Source organism: Narcine bancroftii, chromosome 1 (assembly GCF_036971445.1).
Source record: "Narcine bancroftii isolate sNarBan1 chromosome 1, sNarBan1.hap1, whole genome shotgun sequence".
Taxonomy (NCBI): Eukaryota; Metazoa; Chordata; class Chondrichthyes; order Torpediniformes; family Narcinidae; genus Narcine; species Narcine bancroftii.
In genome coordinates, this window is record NC_091469.1 from 268,510,480 (window position 1) to 268,526,612 (window position 16,133).

At 42.7% G+C, this 16,133-nt stretch overlaps 1 protein-coding gene across 1 annotated transcript in view; it reads left to right on the top strand.

The window, feature by feature from the left end:
• Positions 1 to 14,020, top strand: part of LOC138743276 (uncharacterized) — a 36,698-nt gene extending 22,678 nt beyond the window's left edge. The window contains exons 8-12 of the mRNA XM_069898350.1: positions 7,695 to 8,015; positions 8,445 to 8,756; positions 10,085 to 10,396; positions 10,670 to 10,711; positions 12,292 to 14,020. Of these exons, the coding sequence (XP_069754451.1) occupies positions 7,695 to 8,015; positions 8,445 to 8,756; positions 10,085 to 10,396; positions 10,670 to 10,711; positions 12,292 to 12,590 (1,286 nt within the window). The 3' untranslated portion in view covers positions 12,591 to 14,020. The remainder of the gene's footprint in view (positions 1 to 7,694; positions 8,016 to 8,444; positions 8,757 to 10,084; positions 10,397 to 10,669; positions 10,712 to 12,291) is intronic.
• Positions 14,021 to 16,133: the final 2,113 nt, after the last annotated feature.

Genomic DNA, 16,133 nt, shown 5'->3' on the forward strand with positions numbered 1-16,133 from the left:
AAAGCTAGCCCAAGTGAGAAAGAGGAATGGATGAAACGCGGTGCCACTCGACAGGAGATCAGCTATGAAAATCAGACAGTACATGTTTGGCGCTCCCCTATAGGTACGATAGTTGCCCCTCGTCAATTACTCCCACTATTATTTGAAGAAGCTCATGGGCCGACTCACATTAGCGCCACCAAAACTTATAATACGCTTAAACAACATTGGTGGAATCCCCACTTACGCGAGCACATTGACAACTTTAGAGCTGAATGTACTATCTGCAACGGGGATAACCAAAGGATCACCTTACCCCACCCGCTTTTACGATTTCCAGTACCGACAGCCCCGTGGAAAGAGATCTATATTGACTATACAGATATGGGTACTGACCTTAGGACAAAGGAGGGTTACCGATATCTTTTAGTGGCAGTAGATAGGTTCTCACGATGGGTGGAGGCTATTCCAACAAAGAAAGAAGATGCGGATAGTGTAATAGGCTGGCTAACGCGAGAGTTAATACCCCGCTATGGAGTCCCCAGCAGGATATGCTCTGATAATGGGTCTCATTTTAAGAATGAGCTGATCCGACAGGTTGAAGAATACCTAGGGATCAAACATCGTTTTGGTAGTGTCTATAGGCCTGAGAGCCAGGGGTTAGTAGAAAGGGCAAACAGAATGATAAAATCTAAATTAGGGAAAGTTTTAGGGGGGACCAGGTTGAATTGGGTTGAGGCATTGCCATTAGTACTGATGTCTATGCGACAAGAGAAGGCCAAAGATACCTTCCTGTCACCGCATGAGATTCTAACGGGTTGACCCATGCCCGGTCCAAAGACTGATCCAGCATGGGTTAAGTTGTGGGAAGAAAGGGAAGTGGAACTAGATCATTATATGCAGATGCTGGGTAATATGGTTGCTTTAGTTTCACAACAGGTGGCGAATGCTAGTAAGGAGAACCCGGACACTGAAGGAGTTTCAGTAAAGGAGGGAGACCTGGTGTATATCCGTAAACCAGGTCTTTGCAGATGATGCCGCTTTAGTTGCCCATTCAGAGCCAGCTCTTCAGCGCTTGACGTCCTGCTTTGCGGAAACTGCCAAAATGTTTGGCCTGGAAGTCAGCCTGAAGAAAACTGAGGTCCTCCATCAGCCAGCTCCCCACCATGACTACCAGCCCCCCCACATCTCCATCGGGCACACAAAACTCAAAACGGTCAACCAGTTTACCTATCTCGGCTGCACCATTTCATCAGATGCAAGGATCGACAATGAGATAGACAACAGACTCGCCAAGGCAAATAGCGCCTTTGGAAGACTACACAAAAGAGTCTGGAAAAACAACCAACTGAAAAACCTCACAAAGATAAGCGTATACAGAGCCGTTGTCATACCCACACTCCTGTTCGGCTCCGAATCATGGGTCCTCTACCGGCACCACCTACGGCTCCTAGAACGCTTCCACCAGCGTTGTCTCCGCTCCATCCTCAACATCCATTGGAGCGCTCACACCCCTAACGTCGAGGTACTCGAGATGGCAGAGGTCGACAGCATCGAGTCCACGCTGCTGAAGATCCAGCTGCGCTGGATGGGTCACGTCTCCAGAATGGAGGACCATCGCCTTCCCAAGATCGTATTATATGGCGAGCTCTCCACTGGCCACCGTGACAGAGGTGCACCAAAGAAAAGGTACAAGGACTGCCTAAAGAAATCTCTTGGTGCCTGCCACATTGACCACCGCCAGTGGCCTGATAACGCCTCAAACCGTGCATCTTGGCGCCTCACAGTTTGGCGGGCAGCAGCCTCCTTTGAAGAAGACCGCAGAGCCCACCTCACTGACAAAAGGCAAAGGAGGAAAAACCCAACACCCAACCCCAACCAACCAATTTTCCCTTGCAACCGCTGCAATCGTGTCTGCCTGTCCCGCATCGGACTGGTCAGCCACAAACGAGCCTGCAGCTGACGTGGACTTTTTACCCCCTCCATAAATCTTCGTCCGCGAAGCCAAGCCAAAGAAAAGGTAAAGTACATTGGACTGAATTTAGGTGGTCTGGACCATACACTGTTACCGCCGTAACAGATAGGTCGGTAAGAATTGACAAACCAGGGGATCATAATTGGCATCATTTTGCCTACTGTTCCAAGGCAAAACAGCACGTAGCCAGCCTTGATAGAATTGATGAGACTCATGCAGACGATACCGGGGGCCCTATGGGCAGTACTACTAATGGGATGCCAGATAAGTCAGCAGAATAGCTCGGATTCCTGCGGGGCCAAAGTTATTCTAAAGGTAGACAAAGACAGGGATAACACCTTCCAGTTCGATCTATGCAGTATAATAGCGTGTGGTAAGAATGAGGCGTCCTGGAGAGGATATGATGTTTACATGTGTGCCTTTCAAATAGGATATCCTAAATGGGGTCTACATGTCTGTCCGTCTTGGGGTGAGGTTTGGTGGTGGACAGGACCCGACACTAGATGGATAAGAAAACCCCTTAACAAAGGGTCCAGCAAACCTTATTATAATTTTTTCACTAAAATCTCCCTGATACGTGGTGCTGTGACCTATTCAATGAAAGGAGAGAATCCCCTGATTTTGACAGTAAAGGCGGGGCTGCGCAACCCGTGGAATATGAAGGGATGGAGCTCTAAGACATGCGAGGGGGGCACAGGGAGAGAACATGGTGTCGGAGACCTCTTCTATCTAATGATTGGAGTGTCTATTAATGGAAAAGATCCTTGGGGAGTGGTGAGGTTCGACTTACTAACATACACAAAGGTCATAATTAAACCCACTTCGAAAGAGGGGGAAGTGAGAAAATTCGACAGTACGAAGATGTCCAGGGGAGAGAAGATAGCAATTGAGACAGGTATTGATGAGTCAAACTCCTGGATAGATCAGATGGGTAAATATGCGGACCAAGCAGGCTATGGGAACTGCTGGGTCTGTGCCCGAGGAAGGCCATTATTACGGATGAGCAGATCAATTTTTGAGGAGACAGATGCTATGGACTGCGCCTTGAACCTAATGTCTGATATGGGAACAGACGTTTCCCATAGCTCCGGCTAATGTAGCTCCCCCTGTCTTTAGATCCACAGGCATAACTAATGTTACTTGTTTTGCCAACAACAACACAGCAGCGCACGTTTTCCATGTGGGTTGGCTGCCCAGCGACTCGTGCAGGACTCATGTTGATCTCTCACATAGCAGTAGTGCAACCCGCTTGACCCAGGCTAGGGCGGATATTTGGTGGTTTTGTGGAGGAAGAGTGCTGTACAACTGGCTCCCCGCTAACTGGGATGGTCGGTGTGCTCTAGTAACCCTTAATGCGCCAGTGCTGATTGTCAAAAGGCAGGAGGGAGACGAGGATTCCCTAGAATTGCACCACACAGAGAGTTGGCTGTGGAGAAAAAGGAGGAGTGTTGGACTCTTGGGGCCGGGAGGAAGGAACCCTGATGGGGTATGGATTGATGCCATTGGCCAAGCCCGGAATATTCCGGACGAATTTAAATTAGCCGATGAGATTGCAGCTGGGTTTGAAAGCTTTCCTGTTTTTAGTGCAATTTTTCCCATCACTGTAAATAAGAATGTTAATAGGATCAACCTTATTCACTATAATGTCCAGCGCCTTGCAAATTTGACCAGGGACGTTGTTGAGGCAATACATCAACAACTGTCAGAAACTTCCCTTATGACACTTCAAAATAGGATAGCGATTGATATGGTCCTGGCAGAGAAAGGTGGAGTGTGTGCTATGTTTGGAGATCTATGCTGCACTTCTATCTCTAATAACACAGGGCCAGATGGATCACTCACTAAGGGGTTAACGAAACTTAGGGCATTGGCGAAAGAATTAAAAGCCCAGTCTGGAGTCTCCAATCCTGTTTTATCCTGGTTACAGGGAGTGTTTGGGAGATGGAGCACATTGTTAGGACAACTTTTGCTGGTTTTGTTCATTTCTGTATCAATTTTTATCACTTGTGGCTGTTGTTGTATTCCATGCATTCGAACGCTGGTCACGAGGACCATAGAGAGAGCCTTTGCTGACCGTGATGAACTGCCTCCGAAATATCAAGCTGTGCAGGCTGTGGAGCAAGACTATCTCACATTACAGGAGGCGGAGAAAGTTGCTGAGATCGATCTGGAGTCTGAAGGGGAATGTGATGGGAAGGAGGGATTGTGAATTAGATTGTTACACATATAATTTTAACCTTGCTTGTAACCTAAATATTATAACCTTGATTGTAGAACAAATATTATAACATTGATTGTAACACAAACATTATTAATCAGATTGTAGAACAAGTATTATGAATTAGATTGTAGACCATATGTTAACTTGGGAATTTACTAATGTACGGGGGGGTTAGCTAGTTTTTTGCTTGGGGGCAAATGGGATGAAACTTGTAAACGGGCAATGGGATCGGGGTGACGGATGGGGGATGTACGCAAAGGAGGGTTGGGGGAGCCCTCGCCCACCAGCCGAACTAACCTGTGAACAGAACCCGTATAGAGCTTGGCAATAATAGGCGAACTAATGTAACGCGGTGGTAGCATAGTCAGGGCGAGATTGTCCTCTAAAGAGGACAAAGGAGGGATTGTAAGGTAAAACATCATGAGATGGGAATGTGTAAGGAGTTACCCTGTACAGGGCTGTAACAAGATGTGAATGCATCCTTGTACTTACAAGATAAGAGAGACATTGATGGATTGAGAGGCAGGAAGCTAGCAGGGAAAGGATAGCAACAGTTTTAGTCATTGGACAAGTAATGATATGATGATGTTCTAAGCACGTATCCAAGGGTATAAAAAATCACCATTTTGCTGATAACAGCAGAATGCATTCTCCGACTAACATGGTTAGTCGCAAGTGTTACAATCCGGTAATAAAGAACAAAGAGCCCTGATTTCGACTCAGTCTGGTGTTTGTCTCACTCACTCATGAACAAAGCAGACCTAACAATTGTCGAGCTTTGCTTTGAGGTTTGCCTGGAAGTTTCCTCTCACTTCGTCTGACTGCAGGTTTCCAACATTGAACCTCTTTCTAGGGGCTCTACTGTTCCTGGGGTTTGGCTTGAAGTGAAGGTTGAGCTTGCAGCGAACCAGCCGGTGGTCAGTGTGACATTCCGTGCTGGGCATGACCCTGGTGTGGAGCACATCTCGTTTGTCTCTTTCTCTCACCAGGACGTAGTCCAGGAGGTGCCAGTGTTTGGATCGGGGATGCATCCAGGTAGTCTTCAGGCTGTCCCTCTGCTGAAAAAGGGTGTTTGTAATGACAAGCCGCTGTTCTGCGCAGAGCTCCAACAGGAGGCGCCCATTCTCGTTGCACTTGCCGACACCATGCTTGCCCAGGATTCCTGGCCAGGTTTCTGAGTCTTTGCCGACGCGAGCGTTGAAGTTGCCAAGGATGACAACCTTGTCGGCTGTAGGGGTGTGTTGAATGAGGTTGTGCAGGTCAGTGTAGAACTTGTCCTTTTCTGCTGGTTCTGCCTGGAGGGTTGGAGCATAGACACTGATGAGGGTGATGCGACGCTTGTTTTGAAGGGGGAGTCGCATGGACATGATCCGGTCCGAGTGGCCTGTCGGGAGGTTTTCGAGTTTGGAGGCAATGGAGTTCTTGACCAAGAAGCCTACACCAGAGAGGCGTCATTCATCCAAAGGCTTGCCAGACCAGTAGAGTGTGTAGAGTGTGTAGCCTGCGCCGCGTTCTTGGAGGCTGTCTACATCTGCCAGGCGGACTTCACTGAGAGCGGCTATGTCAATGTCAAGTCTGAGGAGTTCATGTGCAATGAGGGTAGACCGACGTTCAGGTCGGTGGCTGTCAGCCTTGTCTAGCATGGTTCTGATGTTCCAGCATGCTAGCTTGAGTTTGTGAGCATCTTTTGAGGGGGAGGACGTGGAGGGGGAGGACGTGGACCTGTCCTCGGGCCTGCGCAAAGGAGCTTTTAGGTGGAGTGCAGTGTGCGCAGTACTGGCCCCACCCTTTACACCCATGCTTCGTGTGCCGTGGCCAAGCAAGCTGGGACGTGGCAGCGATGTCCTTGGGTCGTAGGTTTTATATCGGAGTTGCCTTCTCCTATGCAGTTTTCTTACCAGGGCTGGAGGGGTCTGCCTCCCCTCCTAGGTCGGCCCATACTGCCTGGACTGGGGCCGCCGCCTCCAACTCTCTGCCCGGACCGGGGCCTCCAAAATACTCCTCTAACCTCCTCTTAAATGATAGAACTGACCCTGCCACAACTTCTTCCTCAGGTAGATCATTCCACTCAGCCACCACTCTCTGAGTGAAGAAGCATCCTCTTATATTACTCCTAAAGTTTTGACCTCTAACCCTTAACTTATGACCCCTTGTTCCAATCTCACCTACACTTAGGGGAAAGTGCCTATTCACATCTACTCTATCTATTCCCTTCATAATTTTAAATACCTCTCAACCTTCTACGCTCCAGTTAATAAAGTCCTGGTCGACTCACTCTTCCTCTGTATTCAAGATTATATGAAAATCTTGTTCTCTTTCGAGAATAAAGTGACGTGGTTTTCATCGTCTTCTGATGAATGATGCAGTATATGGGGGGGGGGGGGGAGGAGGAAAGAATCATGACAAATAACAAAACAATTAAGAACCATTATGAGAAAGAAAGAAAGTACTTTTCATTTTCTATTCATGACAGTCAATTGCCTGTCGCCATTGAATATCTATTGCCATTTTTGTCCTTGCTGTTTATTAACCAGAGATAATGTGGAATTTGTACATATCAGGATTACACCAACAGCAATGTATTAAATGAACACTTGATCTGTTTTGATGAATTTTGAGGGTAAAATAGTGGTCAAGACATCGGGAGAGCTATCTGTTCTTCAGATAAAGTGCAATCAAACTTTTGATGTTTACATGAACAAGTGGTCCAGAATCTTTTTAAGGCTTCAGAGTTCTTTAAACATTATTTTAAGGTCCTAATGTAAATTACTTCAAGTCCAACATTGTGAATATAATTCAGGCTTCATTTCAGGTACAGAAGAATTTCTGAATGTAGTTGGGTGGAAATATTTGTGCCCAACTCTATATTTGGCCAGTGAAAAAATCCATGTACGAAACTTTAAAGCTGCAGGCCTGACCTTTGAGTTAACTAATCTATGGCAGGGATAAATTGCTAAAATCTATCTCTGGCTTAGACCTTGGGAGATGAATTGTCGCGTGCGTGCGTGCGTGCGTGCGTAAAACCTCAACTATGAACTGTTCTATAGAATTTAAAAAAGAGAAAGGATAGCGTCTCATATTTTCTGAGCTTGACCACTTAAAAATCAGAACCAGAATTTATTGTCATGAACAAGTCATGAAGTTTGGTGTTTGTCAGCAGCGTCATAGAGCAAACGTACATATTATAACCATCTTACAACATTACTAAAATAAAATAATACTAGTGTACGAAAAGTAAGGTAGTACCTTTGGTTCATTGATTATTCCAGAATCTGATGGCAGCAGGGAAGAAGCTGTCCTTGTGCCGCTGAGTGCTCGTATTTAGGCTCCTGTATTTTTTCCCCGATGGTAGCAGAGTGAAGAGGGCCTGGCCTGAGTGGTGGGGGTCTTTTGAGGATAGAGGCTGCTTTTTTAAGACACTGCCTCATGACTAGTGTCAATTTTCGTTTAAATTGTCATGTTCTTTAAGTTATGCATTTAGTTGAACTTTCTTTTTTTCTCTCCCTTTTCTCTGTCCAGGTTCATTGCCGACGCTCACAGCAATTGAGGCAAATCCACCTTGCCCGGAACTAGGACATCCTTTAATACTTTCCTGCAAAGCTTCTGGATTCTATCCAGAAACAAATCAAGTACTCTGGTTCAAAGAATTTGATAAAATCACAGATGGAATTGAAACAGGAAGAAATGTTTTAGATACAGCCAGTGGTTTGTACTCACGATCATCCCAGTGGAGATTCAAACCAACTGTTAATGATCACGGAAAAGAGTACAAAATGCAATTCCTTCATTTTGAAACTTCAAACAAGCCTCTCACAGCCAGTTATGTTTTGAAATTGAAAGGTAAGCCCTGTTTCCACAAAAGCGTAGGACCAAAAGAACAAAAATGGAAGCAGGAAAGGCCCTTCATGGGTGGCCTGACATTCTGTAAGAGCACAGCTGAACTTTTACCTCAGTTCCATATTCTTGCCCTCGCCCACATCCATTAGATACTAAAGAGTTCTCAATCTCTGTCTCGAATATAAGCAGCCTTCACAGCCACCTTTATTCTCATCATTTTTCAGCCAGTTGAAATAACAATTTCATAATCGGCCTGGCCAGCCCCATAAGATTTATTTTTGTATTTTAGTGGGATCTGTTATAAAGTGAGTAGCATAAAGTTGTGAGGTGTCTGAAATATCACCAGAAGCAAAACTTGAGCCATTGATTTTGGATTTTATTTCATCTTAAATATTCATTACTGTAAATGACTGGTTTCATGAATTTCAACAGGAATTCCCTATGTTGAAGACATAAAATGGAAACCACAGAAAGCAATGTATGGCACAGAACTTGCTCTCACCTGTGAAGTAAATAACTTTATTCCAAGAGACATCAGAACACAATGGCAAAGAGGAAAAATTCCAATAACCAAAGGAGTTGAAATTGACGGTCCTAAGATGAACCAAAATCAATGTTTTCAATTGGTGTCCTGCTTGTATGTAAAGACAACTGCTCTGGATTTTGATGAAGACATTTCCTTTTGTGTGTCCCATTCTAAATTATCTGAGATAATAATTAAAAAGGCATCTTTAAAACTTCAAGGTACGTTTCACAAAATCTCCTTGGCTTTTTACATTTCCCATCCCACCCAAAGATTTGAATATGTTCACTTTATATAGGTACACAATCCTTTATCTGGACATCTAAAATCCAGAAGCTCAAAAATCTGGCAAATGGGGAGAGAGAAGGCAGCGCGAGTCAGGCAGGCGAGGGGGAGAGACCAGAAATATGAGTCAGGCGGGTGAGAGACCGGCAGTGCGAGTCGGGAGGGCAAGGGGAAGAGACTGGATGCGCGAGTCGCTTGGGCGAGAGACCGGCAGGACAAGTCGGGCAGGTGAGAGACTGGCAATGCGAGGGGGAGAGACTGGATGTGCGAGTTGCACGGGCGAGAGACCGGCAGGGCAAGTCGGGCGGGCAAGTGGGGGGGAAGACTGGCAGCGCGAGTCAGGTGGGCGAGGGGGTATGGAAGGGGGTGGGGTTGGATATGGCATCACAATTTGGTGGGCTTAAATCTGGCTTTCCAACATCCGGGAAAAATCCACAATTCAGAACACACTGTCCCCCAAGGGTTCCGGATAAAGGATTGAGTACCTATATTTGCACGTGGCACATCATGATTGATTGTTGAGTGAGAAAATCACTGATTTATGTCCCACTTTTGCAATAAATTGCCAAAAAAGTTGGAATTAGTTAAGTTTATTCATAAAACTGCAACATAAAGTTATTAAAATGGAGCATATATGGTTTAAATTTAAAATGTTTAAATTATTGATAGACAGCACGGTAACAGGCCATTTTGGCCCAAGAGCCTGCGCTGCCCAATAACACCCAATTAACACAGCGCCTTGTACGCTTCAAACAGTGGGAGAAAACCGGAGTCCCTGGGGTGGGGGGGGGGGGGGTGGAACTATGTAGACATGGGGAAAATGCACCAACTCCTTACAGACAGCACGGGATTCGTACCCCTGTCCATATGCTGGCACAGTAACACTAAATAATTGCACTAACTGCAGAGTTAACCGTGCTGCCTAGTAAAAGTTTAAGTAAATTGTAAAAAAAAAAGGATTTAAAATAAATGCATCTTTTAAATATTAATCAGAATAAAATTACATAAAAGATCAAAATATTTTAATTGATCAGATTCAGAATTGATATTTATAGTGGTCTGTCACCTTTGCTACAAGGTGGGATACTTTGAATAAAGTGATGAACTGGATATCTATAAAAATATTCCAGTGATTCAAACAAGTAATTTTCAAAATGGTTCATGTGCTTTTAACTTGTGTCTATTGCAAACAATTTTTTTTTCATGTTGTTTAAAATTAATTATCTTGATTCACTGGCTAAACATTCAACTTTTTTTTTCTCAGCTCTTGCTCCTGACATGTCTGATATTACAAGTAATCCAAAGATACTTAAGGTTAACCAGAATGCAGAATTCAGTGTCTCATTGACACATTATGTTCCTGATAAACTGCAAATAAAGTGGTTTAAAAATGAAAAGCTTTATGAAGATGTGGTTAAGAGCCCTCCTAAGATTGCAGATGATGGTTTATTTTCATCAGTTACAAGCTTAACATTTATGACAACAGAAAATGATCATGAAAATATCATCAAATGTGAGGTGTTTCATGAAAAGACAAAACGAAGACAAGAAAAACTTTTCAAATTACTTTTTGAAGGTGAATCTTGTTCGATAAATGTTGAGTTTAGCATGACACATTTTATTTAAGTTTTAACTGCATTGATGATTTCTTTAAACTTAAAAATATTAATTTAAATGTTTCACATCAAAGCTTCTCATTGAGTAAACTAGTTATTTACTGACGCGGAGAATAGATCATTTTGATGACTTCATTTGTTTAAAATCTGATGAGGTGAGATACTTAACCTTTCAACTGCTGATTTGATTTGACTAATGTCCGGCATAACTTATATCCTGTTTTATCCTACAGATGGTGGAGAAATTAAACCGGTTGCCAGTTTCGACAGTAAAGGTAAATTGTTCATTTTGAGAAGTTCCAGTTTTGTATATGTTCACTTAAATCTTTTGTCGCGTGCGTGAGATTTTAGACCCATGTATTACCATTTGAAATGGCATCTGTGAGTTGCCCTATGCTGCCTGCCAGCCTTCTTCATAGCTCAGCTAATCCATTGTCTTCATTACTTTAAAACAAAAAAAGGGTGGTAATGATGTGATAATTTTCCATTATTGATTTGATTTGCAGTCAGTTTTACCAATCCAATGAATTTCCACACTTTCTAGGTGAAAAATAGAAAAAATGCACTTATATAGCCAAATACAGCTGCAATAAAGACTTTGTAAAAAAAAAAATTATTCACAAATGTGTATATTTTTGTGTTTTTCCTAATTGAATTAGGAAAGATTAATGAAATGCTCCTCTCCAAATGGACTCCTATGCACCATGTATATAGAAATATGGAACATAGATATATCAGCGGTGTACAGGTACTTCGGCTCACGCACATGTGCCCACCCTATAAACTTACCAAAAACTCCTCCATACTTTGTAACCCTCTATTTTCATTTCATCCATGATCCTGTCTTAGTCTCTTAAATACCCCTATTGTTCCAGCCTTCATTACCACCCCTGGCAATGCATTCCAGGTACCCACAACTCTCTATGTACAAAAAAAAAGTAACCCCTCGTCTCTCCTAAAGTTTATGAGCTGCAATTTAAAAAGAACTGTTGACTCTTCCATGGGCTTTGTCCTCATCAAACATTCAACATGGATTGGATACTCATTCTGAATTTTTGTGGATTTTTTTGTGCAAATTTCAGGGTCTACAAAAGTGTGTAATATCCTGTGAGCATCTACTTTAAAACAAGAATTGGTGATCACGATTGCTTGCTTTTTCTGCCAAGATCTTCCTGATCCTAACTCAGAACCTCATTCAATATGGATCCCACCCTGGTCTTGATTGTACATTTGTGATCAGTGAATTAACCAATCAAGTCCCTTTTAATCTTAGCCCTAGTGAATGGTATGGTTCAGACTCTAGAGTGTAGGCGGGGCAAGATTAGGTATGCTGACATCTGATTTGCTGTGTTCAGGAGGAAAGAGAAATACAGTCAGTGTGTGCGGAGATGGCGTCAGAACAAGCCTAAGCGGGGGCATTAGGGTAACCATGGGGTGGGAGGAGGGGGCATGAACTGTTGTTCGAGAACACACACAATGCGGGGGGGAGGGGGAGAGCGGGTGCTCTGTGCACCACTGTCACACTTTGCCCTCTCCGAGGTAACCGACAAACATGTGCTTATAGCACATGGAGACGAAACCACGTGATTCATTTTGGTGACATCTCCTGGTGTGGTCTGCAACCCCCAGTGATGGGTGGGGGGGAGGGCTATGGCCCACGGATGCCATCCCCCAAAGACCCTGACCCTGTGTATGTGTCTATGGAGTGGATGTGATATTTTGTTGACACGAAAGCTGGTGATTTATAGAAAATCTTGTTGAAGAGTCTTAATTTTAAGAAAATATTTCAGAAATCAACATTTTTGAAATGTCATGAAGATTTTCAAGTTATTTATTGTAAATTATATTCCAACAGGTACAGTTGAAGTGGTATCAAATGTGACTTGTCAAACAAAAAATCCTAAAGTTGGACGACCTGTTACTCTTTCCTGCGACGTTTATGGACATTTTGCAGAAGATGCTCATATCATTTGGTACAGAGCTGCTTATCCTTTTGATGAAAGAAAATTTGTCACAAACACACCATTCAAAAATAATAAAGGATTCACTACAGCACTCACTTATACGCCGAAAGAGAAAGATAATAGCATCCAAGTTTTTATTGATATTGATATGTCGGAACATATCAGAAGTTACAACTTGCAATTACATTGAATTGATATGACATCTTCTGATGAATGTACACTGAATTGTAATTTGCAATTGAAGATCAATCTTTCTATGTGAGTGTGAAACGATGAGTTGTCATCTTCATGTTTACTTTTCCATTTTTACCACTCAGTATATGTTGATTTAATTGTGAAAAAGAAAATAATTAAGAGTTCCACAATGCCTCAGGAACTCTAGTACAATGGGCGTTTCCTGATTAGCCACTGAAATTTAATTAATTGTTTCACTCTAGCCAGCCAGTCAAATTCTTCCAAAAAAAAATCTATTGTAGACAACATGTACTTCTACCTGCAGCGGAAGGAATCTTCCCCCAAACAGGTGACTTCAGGGGATAATGATTGTTACACCCTCTCTTCTCAGACTTTTGATGCAGCTAAACTACTGGATCAAAAGCTCCTACCAATTTTTTGGAATTTTCATATCTGTTTGCATGTGTTGTTTGTACAAAAATAACATCCTTGTTACCTTAACAAAATGTGTGAAATGAAATGTTAACTCAATAACTCCCACAATTACCTAGACTACATTGCTTCATACTCAGTCCTCTGCAAGGATTCTGTTCCTTTCTCCCGTCTCCACCATATTGGTTCCCAAGAGGAGGTTTTCCAATCTAGATCATCTGAAATGTCCTTCTTCCACAAACGTGGCTTCACCTCTCAGCCCTCACCCGCATTTCCTCCATTTTTTGCTCATCTGCCCCCTCTGCCTTCAGACGTTAATGAAGTATTTCCCTTTTTCACACCTACCACCCTACTGGCCTCCGCTTCCAACACATTATCCACCATAATTTCCGGCACCTTCCACACAATCCTACCCCTCTGCCTTCTGTTGGGGCTGCTCGCTCCATGACTCCCTCATCCCTTCCTACTAATCACCACCTTTCTCTGCAACCGCAGTAAGGGCCATGCCTGTGCCCACATCTCCTCCCTTTCCAGACCCCATCACCATTCCAGGGGCCCCAAACAGTTCTTTCAAGTCAAGCAAAACTTCACTTGTGTATCTGCAGGAGTTATCTACTGCATCTGGTGCTCCCGCTTTCTCTACATCTGAGATAACAGACACAGACGATGAGATTGCTTCACTGAGCACCTTCACTCTGACCACATCAGTGACAGGGATCTCCCAGTGGCTAACCATTTCAATTCTGTTCCACTGACATATGTGTCCATAGCCTCGTGTACTGTCCCTCCAAGAGGACTTGTAATTGGAGGATGTGATAGTACAGATTCTATCTCCAATGTGTAAATGTACAGATAGTAGTGTAGGATGACTGTGATTGGCTGAGAGTGTAGCCACACCTACTGGCAGGTCTTAAAGGATAGCTCCTAGCCAAACCAAGTCATTCTGGACTGGTCGACCTACTTGTGATATGCTCCAGTCTTTTAGTTAATAAAAGCCTTGGTTTGGATCAACAAGTCTTTGGTTCTTTCAACGCGCATTACAGAGGAGCAACACTGAATTTTTTTTGTCTGGGCCCTCACGCTCCAACCAGATGGCATTAACATTGCTTTCTCTGGTTTCTGCTAGCTTACTCTCTGTTCTCCCTCCCTTTTTCTCTTTTCTCCAACTCTCCACTCGCCTTCACAGAGGAGAAGGGAAGATGTGCTTTGGATTTGCTGTTGTGCCCTCCCTCCCTTATCCACCTATTACTACTTGCCTTGTGAACCGTACCACTGGCCCTTCCTCACCCCCATCACCGTTATATTCGGGTGTTTGCTTAGCACCTTTTGTCATACCTTGATGAAGTAGAGGTAAGATTAGAGCAAGTGTTGGTGATGAATAAACAATTGCCTGAAAAAGCGGATTCATTGGAAGATTTTAGTCGAAATAATATTAAGATTATTGCTTTGAAAGAAAGAGAGGAAGGAGACAATATTCAATTTTTACAACTTTTGATCCCTCAGAGACTTTGGTCAAGGGTATTTTAAAGGGGATATAGAGATTGAGCAAGCTCATAGAGCCCTTCAACCTAAACCTCAGCTGGATCAAAAACTGAGGCCCATTTTGATTAAATTTCTTTGTTATCGTGAAGGAAAAAGTTTTGGAATTAACAGCCAAGTACGCTAAAGAAAAGAACCACTGGAATTTTATTTTATCTGGACCTAAGTTTTATTGGACTAATATATTTTATTCAACAGGTAATATACGTTAAGTTCCTGAGAAATCCTATGTTTTTTTTATTTTGGTGTATATATCACCGATTAGTCCAAATTTAAAGTTAGATTGGTTTCAAAAGGAATTTTTAAAGATCGCGCTGACAGTTTCCTGAAAATGTATAGCTGTTTCATGGAAAATGGATATGGATTTGGTATTAGATAGATGGCATGGTGAAATGTGAAGTTGTATACCTTTGGAAAAGATCACATCTAATTTAAAGAACAAATTGATAATTTTTTTTGAAAATTTGCATAATGTTGGTGTTATAACTTTATCAGTAATTATATTATGTCAATTGGTAGAATTTGGTATGAGTTTTGTCACTCCCTGGCCTCACCTTAATACTTTATTTTATTATTTTTGTTAGCTGTTTTATTAGCTGTATGTTTTCTTTTATATAATATACTTAAATTTTGACCAAATGCTATATGTTATACTGCAGTGTTTTATTGTATATTTTCTACTTAAAAGATATAATGATAGCTATAAGTATTAGAATAATTTAGTCACAATTTATAAGGTAATATTCAGTATTGGTCTTTCTTCCTTTCTTCGGGGGTTTTTCTGTGAGGGAGGGAGTGGGTGGGGGGGGAAAATTATTTTTAAAAAAGCATGTATTGATTCTGATAGAGTGTAACTTTGGTTCCTTATGTAATTTTTAAATATGTGGTAATAAATAAAAATTAAAAGAAAAGAGAAACTTGGCACATCGTTTAGCATCTAGCAGAAGAAAGGGTAACCAGTGTTTCAGGTCCTGGCCCTTCAACAATTTATGAGCAATGAGGGGGAGGCACCAGGGGAACAATTAATTGGAAGAGATGAGTGGATGAGGGTGTCCCGAAGGGAGAGGTCCCTATGGAAGATGAAGAGGAGAGGGAAAATGTGTCTGGTGGTGAGATCATATAGTAGGAGGCGGAAATTGCAGAGGTGTTGGATGAGAAGTCTGGTGGATCATAGGTGAGAACAAGGGTAATCCTGTCCTTGTTGCATCTTGGAGCAGAGGAGGGGCCAGGGCAGATGTGTGGAAACTAGAGATGTGGGTAAGGTCTGAGCTGATGGCAGTAAAAGGAAAAATTTTTGGAAGGGGGAAGACATCTTGGATGTTTTGGAATGGAACATCTCATCCTGAGAGCAGATGCGAATTATGGTGGGGCATAAACAACAATCTGATTAGGGTGAATAACCTGACTTCAGATTTATTGTCAGAGTACATACATGACATCACATACAACCATGAGATTAATTCTCTGTGGGTGAGAGAGAATTACTAGTTATTGGTAGTGCACACAAATTGTACACAGTGTATGCATGTAAACTAATAAAGAAATAAACAGATAACAAATAGAAACAAATTGTAATAAAGAGAGAATA